The 10,554-nt window shown below is 34.7% G+C and overlaps 1 protein-coding gene across 1 annotated transcript; it reads right to left on the bottom strand.

Annotated features, from left to right (window-relative positions):
* Positions 1-498: 498 nt before the first annotated feature.
* On the bottom strand, positions 499-9,497 carry LOC149081314 (uncharacterized). The gene is made up of 4 exons (XM_089237322.1): positions 9,132-9,497; positions 6,815-6,979; positions 1,250-1,382; positions 499-628 (listed from the first exon to the last, which is right to left on the bottom strand). The coding sequence occupies exons 1-4, from the start codon at positions 9,194-9,196 to the stop codon at positions 530-532; spliced, it is 462 nt and encodes a 153-aa protein (XP_089093448.1). The 5' UTR covers positions 9,197-9,497; the 3' UTR covers positions 499-529.
* Between the last annotated feature and the right edge of the window lie 1,057 nt (positions 9,498-10,554).

Below are 10,554 nucleotides of genomic sequence, written 5' to 3'. Positions count from 1 at the left end.
CTTTCCGTGGTATCATTCTTTTGAGATGACATCACTGACATCTTCCAAGTCTCGAAGTTCATCTAGAGAATCGAACTATCTAGATTTTCTTCTAACTCTCCAAGCTCGGTAAATTTATCTAGAATTTCACTCTGATTCACTAATTCCTCTTTAAGAGAGTTTACCGCCTTTGTGAATTAACTTCTAATTGGCTTTCATTGTCGAACTTTCCCATGATGGAAATTCTTCAAATAAAATATCTCCGATTAAAATCTAAACTTATTTCATTGGGAAATTCAAAACTTGTTTTTTTTTTCAATTAAAAACATAAAATTATTTAATTTAAAAACTTAAAATCGAAAATCCTGGATGGCTCGCCAACTTGTTTAGGGATCGACAAAGCAGGTCCCATCTCTGTCAATGCAAAATTTAATCTAAAAAGATGATTCTACCAACTAAAAACTTACTCCCACCTTATGAATAAAATGAACTGGACTATAATTAAAGACAACTGAATAATTGAAAATACAAAAATATATATTCTTTTTACTCAAATAACAGGAGACAATGTTCGAAACTTCAATGGACACTTATCTTCATCTTTTTTTTTTTGCATCATCCTGATTGTGACTCGTGCAGCCGCTGAGCCCTGCCGGAGACCGAAAAAGAGAGAAAGAAAGATTTATTTAGGGTTATACAAAAATACCCAAAATTTTGCCGGCCTTCTGCTATCCTACTAATTTTCTTGGATACGCGTTCCTTTAATTTGCCGCCCTAGGCTATGGCCTGCTAAGCCCCTTCCCTATAAATGCGCCACTATTAGTGAGTAACTGAAAGTGTTTGCTAGCATGTGAATAACCAAGAGAGAGTGACCTAAAAAGTGGGGGAGACTAGGTTAGTGAGCAACCAAAAGAGTGTACGAACATGTGTATGTGCGTGAGCCTGAAATAGTTACTTGCAGTGTGTAAGCATGAGTGACGTCAAAAGTGATCCAGAGAATGAGATACCAGGTCTCTTAATGTTAGGACTAAAAAAGAAAATTACAAAAAAAAAAAAGAAAATCTATATTAGGCCGGCATTATACACTATAAAATTTTGATTAAAAAAATCCCTTTTCTAAAACTTAAAAAATCCAACCGATAAAGCTCATAGGTTAAATTCGAGCAAATGCAACCAATGCCTTTACTGGTTGCATTTTTCAAGTTTTATAAATGAACTTTTATGAAACATTTATAGTGTAATACCGGCCTTACAAAAGAATGACACATACAAGGAAGCGGCTGACGCCGGGTGCAGGGATGGAGCCCAGGATGGTCTTGAGCGTTGAAGCTTTTATCTGCAGTCTCTGCTCCAAATCCCTCAAGACATCTTTTACCTGCTCGACATCCAGTTTTTCGTCCCCGCTAGAAAATACATAAAAATAGGAGTTTTTAGCATATTTAGATTGCGGTTTCATGTAAAACCTCCTCAGTAATAAGTGAAATCTGGTTCTCTAAATGTAAACATTTTACAAGATGCAATGGTGCAGACGCTCATTGGAAACATAAATCAATACGTGCTTGTGAAGTGAAAAGGATTGAAAACCCTGCCCTAAACGTCTTGTGTCTGTGTTTCAACTACAGGAGTGGAAAAAAAAATCTGCCACAAACTGCTACAATTTCCCCTCGTTTGGTGCATTCTGCTACAAAAATGTCAATTCTTTAATTCTGCACCATCTGCCATCAAAAACAAAATTTTCCCTAAAGTTATGTCGCAATAGAAGCTGACTTTACGATGACATCATTTGTCCTCCCTGCAATTTTATTTCTTAGGGCCCCAGAGGTAATTAGCTTGAGGGTACCCTCCTCAGAATTCGATGCCTAGGCTTCTGAAAACGCATAAAATGGGGTCAAACTACGCGAATCGCAGCTCATCAACAACAAAAACTATTAATCACTGTTACCAGCTATTTTTTCCAAAAAAAAAAAAAAATTAGACTCCTTTGATTCCTTTTCACAAAAAATGCAATCTGAGTACATCTGTTTTCACTCCCTATTTTTAACTCATTTGTGATTGCTCCGTGTATTTCATTTTCCAGCACCTTTAACAGATATTCCGTCTCATTCTGCTTCCAAGTTTTCTATTATTCATTTTCTACTATTCATTCTCTTGATATGCCATTTCTCTTTTACGCCATTCACCGGCATGTTTAAGCCCGGTTTTCCTAGGAAAAAATTGTCTACGGTGCGTGTGTGCAGCGTGAAATCGCTGACTGGTTAAAAACCTGAAATTCACTTTTTTTTAACCAATCAGCGTTTTTACGTTACAGGTAACCTGCTCCTAGGAAAACCCGGCTTTAGTGTTCAATGGAAAATGGTATCCAGTTGTGCATTAATTAAAATTACTTTGTCTAGACCATGGTCGTGATAGGTTTCAAAGGAACGAAAAGATAATTCATATTAATTGTTGCACTTGTTATGTGTTCAAGTGTTGCCATCTATCTTCCAAAGGAAAAATGGGAATGAAAAATGTTTCTGCTAATTTTTCAAGCTGTGAGAGATGATAGCTTGTTACCTTATTATTTTCATTTTATCAGAGTGTCTACCACATACACAAAGAAAAGTTTTGTTAATTTTTGTTGACGTCTGCCTAAATAAGCTTTGCTGGAATCTGACATCAAATAACCAACCATGACCAAGACAAAGTAATTTTAATTAATGCATAACTGGAAACCATTTTCTATTGAACACTAAACATGCCGGTGAATGGTGTAAAAAGAAATGGCACATCAAGAGAATGAATAGTAGAAAATGAATAATAGAAAACTTGGAAGCAGAACGAGAGAATGAAAATCTGTTAAATGGCAGACTGGTCTCATGACACATCAATTTTCAACTCAATCCCAGGAACTAACTTCACTGAAAGCAATAGTTGAAAATCAGCGATCAGAAGTACAAGATTACAACAACAAAATGAGAGAAGTGGAGAACGCAGCTTTAAAATCTCAATTGAAAAACCTTCTAATTGATATTGCCGATCTCCAACAATACTCGAGACGATCAAACATTGAAATTACCGGCCTTCCGAAAATTGAAAATGAGAATTTGGATGAAGTCAAGTCAACGATCCTGCAAAAACTTGATATTATTGACTTAGGACCCGACGTTAACATAATCCATCGTGTTCCAACATCAAGAAAAGGTAGATCAAGCCTATCATCATGCAGTTCAAGACCAAAAAATCCAGTGACATCTTCTATAACATCGCCCGTAAATCTAAGATTTGTGCATCTGAGATAAACAATCGACTCAGACCCAACACAATTTATTTCAACGAGCACTTGGCACCATTTGTTAAACAGGTATTCTATTTTGCAAAGAAATTTAAAACTGATAATGATTTTAAGTTTTGTTGGACAAGAAACGGAAAAATATATTTGAGACAATCGGAGGACTCTAGGGTATACAAAATTAGTCATCTCGATGATCTAAATTGCATTAATTAACATTTATAAAACCCCTAGTATAAGAATGTACACACTGGATGCACTCCGATTTTGTTCATGTTTCTTTGTCCAAAACATTGCTGATGAAATTATAGATATATTGTTTCACTGCTCATATAATTCCTGTTTACGTCTTCAATGCAACACAATTGATATTTTAATTTGTTCAAAAACTTTAAAGTTTCCAAAATCACCCTCTCTCACGCACTTCTCTCTCTCTGCCCATGTTTACAAAAAAGTTTTTCTACATCTATACTCTATTTGAATTGGAATCTTGTCAAATTTCCTTCCGGGCGCTAATGGATAGTTATTTTTATAAATTTAAATTCCTTTGGAATGTGCGCTAATTTGAAATATCATGATATCAGCACCCTGGAGGAATTTAATAATTTTTTGCTCATTCATAATGATTCCAATGACAAATTTTTCTTGATAAATATAGTTCATTTTAACATACAAAGTGTTAGGGCGAATTTTGACCAACTTCTTGTTTTATTGAATCAATCATTGAAATACATTCATATTTTGGTGCTATCAGAGGTTTGGGTCTATGGGGATGAAATTAATCTTTATACACTGACTATAATTTATTCACTCGCTGTAGAGAAATTTAGTAGTTTAGTAGAGAAGTACACGTTATGTAGAAGATGTATATACAAGAAGTATAAGTTATGTAGAAAAATTGTAGAGAATTTTTATGGGCATCTTTTTCTCAGCCACTTCGTTGGGCATTTTGCCTGTTGTGGCGTTGTATTTGTATATAAAGTACAACTCCGGGGGAATTTTTGTTTACACTCACAAATCTCTTAAATTTTTAGAACTTGATGGTTTTTCAATGCTTACTGGTGAATTGATTGTAATCCAAGAACAAACATTAAAACTCACTATATTAAATCTGTATAGATCCCACTCATTTGCTCCCAATCAATGTATCGAAGAACTAGATTCCATTTTAAAAAATATTAAACACAGAGATGTAGTTATCGTAGGAGAGATATTAATATTGATATTCTTAAATACTATATGCAGTATTCAATCTGATTACTTGGATATGCTCTCTAGTCACGGCTTCATTCCTTTAATTTCCAATGTTACAAGGCCACATTCATATTCGTGCATTGATCACATATTTATTCGCTGTTCAATTAAAACCGATGAAATCTCCTCAGCTATATTCACCACTACCCTAACTGATCACTATCCAATCTCTTGTAAGTTAAAGTTTTTTTTTTGTCTAACCCTAAACCTGCTAATGGTAAAAATTTTTTTTTTTAATTGATCTCACCAGAATTTCATCATATCTTCAAAATTACAGTTTTGCAATTACGAAAAATACCCCAGGGCTGAATTTTGATCAATTTATCTTTAAACTCGAAACTGTAATTAATAATTATACAAAATACCTTCATATAGAAAATAACAAAAAACATAACAAGCCTTGGATTACACTTGCATTGGTCAATTTGGCCAAGATCAAACAAAAAGTTTACTTGAAATCTAGAAAGTATCAATATGATTTATTAATTCAACAATCTTACAAAAATATAACATCATTTCTCAAAAGTCAAATAAAATTAACAAAAAATTTTTTTACACTACTAAATTGTCTAACTGCAATACATCAGCTAGACGCTGGAAATTCATTAATAAAATACTTAGATCAGAGAACATAAATAAAATAATGCCCTCAGAAACAAAGTCCCAATTACTAGCTAATAACTTTAATACCCATTTCGTGAATATTTCAGAACATAGACGGGCACAAAATGATAATTTTAAACAATATATACACACTAATCACAAATCTATCTTTATGATGCCTACTGATCAGTACGAAATCATTAATTCACTTACAAATTCTGCTTCCTGTTTTGACGGTATAACTACAAATATTCTCAAAAGTTTTCCTATCAATATTCTTTAAATTTTGGCAACTCTAATTAATAATTGTATTGAAAAGGGGGAATTTTTCCCAAATCTTTAAAATCTGCAATAGCAATTCCTATTTACAAAAATGGAAATTCTATTGATTTGAACAATTATAGACCTGTTTCTACTTTACCCTCCACCTCTAAAGTTTTTGAGATGCGATTCTCAAAACTAGGATTTACTCTTTCTTAAACCACAGTGAATTCTTTTTTTCTAATCAGAATGGATTTACATCAGAAAGAAACACTGAATCTGCACTTTTAAACTTTACTGAATATGTGTATAAAAATATTGATTTATCTCGAAAAACTATAGGCATTTTCTTAGATATTAGAAAAGCATTTGATAGTATCAATCACAGAGAGAGTTCTGCTCTCTAAATTACATTCTTATGGTATCAGAGGCGACGGTTTTAACATTCTCCACTCATATCTTGCTAACAGAACTCAAAGAGTAAAACGTAATGCTCATTTCAGTAATTTTATGAATATTATCTGTGCAGTCCCACGAAGGATCTGTATTAGGACCGTTATTATTCATTATTTTTATTAATGACTTATGTAATCTTAAAATAAATGGTGAAATCATTACATTTGCCGACGATACCGTCATTCTCTACTCTAGAACAGATTATCAACCACTTATCACAACAATTATTAGTGATTCAATTCAAAACTGGTTTATTAATAATAATCTTAAGTTAAACATTTCTAAAAAGTAAATTTATTAATTTCTCTTTACGTAATATTCCACCTCTTGAACATAACATAATACTCCATGAACCAAATTGTATTAATTATAATTCATGTAATTGCCAACGTCTTGAACAAACTACTACGATAAAATACCTTGGTATTCATGTTGACCAGAATCTAAAATGGCTTTCTCAGATTAATAATTTAAAAGCTAAATTGCGTTTTGTGTTATACCAGTTTTATCATCTCAAACCTATCGTGAGTAAAACGTTTCTGCTAACCCACTATTACTCAATGTTTCATTCTCATTTACTGTATGGTCTCTCAGTCTGGGGAAGCGATTATGTATCTAATGTTACTCCTATTTTGTCTCTACAAAAAAAAATTATCAGGCTATTGACATCTGATTATAACACTCCAACTAACGAACTCTTCCATCAACTCCAGATCCTACCTCTACGTTACTTATATTTTTATAGATCAGTAATGATAATTAAGAAGAATCAATTTACTTTAATCTCAAACTCAGCCCGCACATCTGCTCGCCTTAATTCCACATATTCACTACCTCTGGTTCATAAAACTATACTCAAAAAACATTTCAGTTTTCTCATTCAGAAATTTAATACCCTTCCCATTGAGATTAAAGAGGCAACTACATTTTCGAGTTTCAAAACAAATCTTAAGTTCCACCTTTTCCAAATTCCAGACATTGAGATCGACTTACTAGTGGGTGTGAACCCAAGATATTTCCACTTCGATGGAAGATATCTGTATTTCCAGTTCCGCATCCCGCAGCCACCGTTCTAAAATCCTGCATTCCATCAGAGTATTATCATCATCTTCAAGAATTGCGTATTTTTTGAAGACTTTAGCGAATTTCTTGTCGATGCTGGAAAAAAAAAAGAAAAATGTAAACTAGTGGTCTTGAAATGATATTGGTTACGAGCCACTGTGGCGTATAAGCCCCGCTTCAGTTAGGCGATTATTAAAATTCCAATTTGCTGACTTTTGATGACAAGGGGGGGGGGGGGGTTGGATAATGCTTACGTAATTCACCACCCTTTATGAAAATACGAAATATTTTTAATGGCATCTTACTCGGTGCACCAAAAACAAGAAAAAATTTTCGATAGTTTGTGGGCACTTGAAGTGACATTTCCCCCTATTTATAAGTGCCCTACAGAGCCACTTTAGTGAGTTCTAAATTTTTCGCGGATCCAACTGATCTGGAAATGTGTCCGGGCCGCTTAAGTGCTCTGGACACATCACTCAAGTGATCCGTAATTATATGCCGCGGATCACTTAAATAATTTGAGAATGTGCCACGGGTAACATGAGTGATGTAGAACCACACTGGGGGCCACTTAAGTGTTCTAAAACTACGTCACATGTCACTCAAGGGATTTCTAAATGTGTCACAGATCGCTTAAGTGTTCCGGAACTGTGTCCCGGGTCATTCAAGTGATCTGAAAATGTGCCACGGGCCGCTTAAATATTCTGGAATTGTACCACGGGACACCTAAGCGATCTGTAGATGTGCCGCTTTGTTCATTTTTTACAAAATCAGGTTTGAGGAGGGTAAGTCGTATCAGATAACCCCCAGGGTCATATTTGGTCCGCGGGCCAAAGGCCTTCAGGCGATTTATCGTTACATGGCTTGGAGGGTGGGTCGCAATGAATTTATTAAAGATAAATTTTGAGTTCATAGCCTTCAAATAACATTGAAATTAACAGGAATTGATTATAATAACATATAAGAAGGTATTTTCTTCTGAAATTTAAATTTAAAAAAAATAAATTTGTGATCGTGAGAGGGGGCACGAGCCCCTATGCCCCCTCCCCCATGTGTACGTCTCTGATCCCACCAATATGTGCTAGGATTCAGAGCTGATGAAATTTTGCTGAGGAGGGGGTCATAGTTTTGCCGACAAGGGGGGGGGGGGGGGTCAAAAATGGCTAAAAATTTGCTTACGTAATACTTGAATGACCCCTATGGAAAAACCGGTAGCGAAATAGCGCCACTAGCGGCAGAGGGGGCGAACTACAACAAGGAATTTTTCTTTTCTTTTCACTCGTTCACACTACCATTCTTTCCCATTTCACATTTTCCTCGTGCTCGCTCTTTTACCCTTTCCGTCTAATTTTAAATTTCATCCTTGAATTTTATTTAATTTTCAAGTCGCCAAAAGAAAGTGTTTCTTGCCAAAGGAAAAAAATTGCCAACGATAAAAAATAAATGACAAAATCAATAACAAAACAACATTCTTAGATTAAATAAGAGATCAAGATTAAAAATATATAGCATCCTCGATCAGATGTAGGAAACCAGGACTCCCTTTCGAATACTAACGGTCAGGGCAAAAAAACCTCTGGCTTTGGTAAAAATTAGCTCTCTAGATTTAATAAAAACATGATTGTGGGATGAAAATTATATCGGCTATTACATGCAAAAAATGAATAAAAATAGAAATATGAAAAATGTACAACCTGAGAGAAAACAAGATATTCCAACAATAAAAACTGAATTTACATACTTGGAAAACGGTATATACGATACAATGTATAAGCAAAAAAAGTAAGTTCAAAAATTCTAACAGGCTTGATTCAAACGAGGTGGTCTATACGAAAGCCTATTGCTTAGTGACCTTTAGGGGTGGGGGGATGAGATGATACTGTTGGTTATTATTAGAGCCCGGATTATATGCACTAAAAATATGCAAATATGCCTTAAAAACGTTGAAATATGCATTAAAAATAGAGAAAATATGCATTAAAAATAGAGAAAATATGCATTAAAAAACCGAAATATGATATTGAAAATGGAAAAATACGCAGTAAAATTGGCTACATTGATTGTACCTACAATTTAAAAGAATAACCATGCAATAAAAATCCAAAACACATATTTAAAAAAGAAAAAAAAAGAAAAAATATGCTAATTCCGCGCGCAAAAAAAATTATTTTTCGAAAAACCCCATATGATTTACTGCATGTCATTAAGAAATAATTAAAAATATTCTTACACAAAAATATTAACTTACTTCGTCAAGTAGCAGAATTCCTGTAAAATGCAATATATAACGATGTGCTTTTCAATGTTCTGCATAGTTATGCTCTGTCTCTTATCCTGCAGTAGAATCTTATACGCAGAAAAGCTTACGGTGCAATATTTATAAAATTTGGCTTTTGATTCTTGAATTTCAGATGGTAATTGGAGATCTTCCCCACACAAATAACTTTTAATTGTCTGTTATGTCCGAAAACCACAGTTTTTCTCCAACACCATCTCCAATTTTTGTTTTATGAACTCTCCCATAGAATCCGGAATGTCTAAAACGCGTTTTTGAGCTTCCCTTACTTCCTGTATGGCTTCATTTAGTGAAAGACCCGGGTTTCTAATTTAGTTATGCTGCTCGGCAACCAAAACAAATGTGTTACAATTAGAGACAAAATCTCTTCTCAGCGTTTCACTGGAAAAAACCGCTTTTGCGGCAATTATGGCAGACGAATCATTATCGAGAGAGTCAACCCCACTTTTCACATTATCAAAATTTTCAGAATAAAATAATGCTGCTTCCACCCACGTTTCCCATCTAGTCAAAATAGGCTCGGGTGGCGGGGGGATGTTTGAACATGCTTCTTTTTACACTTTTGATCGCAATGGAGCTTTCACAAATATTTTTTTCACGGATGAAATGACTTTGTTCACGGACACATTCAGCTCACTAACTTTTTCTGCAATGCGATGCAACCCATGAGCTAAGCAAGTCACGTGCACAAGGTTAGGGTAAAACACTTAGAGTGCTTTTCCAGCTTTCACCATGTACGGGGCAGCATCACTGATGAAAGCAAGGATGTTTTCACAGGAGGAATCACTTTTCGGCCATAAAATGCGCGAAGAATCATTTATAAATCTGGCGATTCCAGAATGATCCACTTTTTCAAGAGTCTTGCATGCGAGCAAATGTGGTCGAGATGGCCCTTTAAAATCCATTTTTCCGCATATCAAATGCGCCACATAGCGACCACAAGCATCAGTGGTTTCATCTACACTTATCCAAATATGATTGTGTATGATCAAGAGGTCCAGGAAACTCGTAGTGATTAGAAAAACAATCTCCAAATAATTTTTCCGAACGGTTGATTCATCTGGGACATTCTGATTTTTACAGTACTTTTTTAGAAAATTTCTAAAATTTACATTGTTTAGTTTGTAGAAAGGAATATTGCTTCCTACCAGAGCATTGCATAAATCCATTGAAAATTCGTTTTTCCCTTCACACTGCGAAGTTGAAACAGTGGTCAACAGTGCCTGCATAGAATGTTGTTCACTCTTCCCTTTCCTAGCAGTATGTCCACTCGTTTTCACGTGCTGGTCAACTTGGAATTTCTTTTCGCAAGCAATATTTTTTTCACATAGCCTGCAATATATTATTTGTCCATCTGTCGTCATATCTTTAGGAT

This window comes from Pholcus phalangioides, unplaced genomic scaffold, assembly GCF_987345545.1.
Source record: "Pholcus phalangioides strain wild (caught in Gottingen) unplaced genomic scaffold, Ppha-v1.0 ptg000010l_1, whole genome shotgun sequence".
NCBI lineage: Eukaryota > Metazoa > Arthropoda > Arachnida > Araneae > Pholcidae > Pholcus > Pholcus phalangioides.
The sequence above is the reverse complement of the archived record's forward strand: the minus strand, read 5'-3'. Positions and strand labels throughout refer to the sequence as shown.

Bases quoted from the DNA above. Each gene is read 5' to 3' on its own strand.
- LOC149081314 (XM_089237322.1), bottom strand. From the start codon at position 9,196: ATGCAGAACATTGAAAAGCACATCGTTATATATTGCATTTTACAGGAA. The intron at 1,383-6,814 runs GTAAGTCGATCT...TGTATTTTCTAG, and splicing joins TCTTGGGTTCACACCCACTA to CGGGGACGAAAAACTGGATG. The intron at 629-1,249 runs GTATGTGTCATT...GGTCTCCGGCAG, and splicing joins CCGGCGTCAGCCGCTTCCTT to GGCTCAGCGGCTGCACGAGT.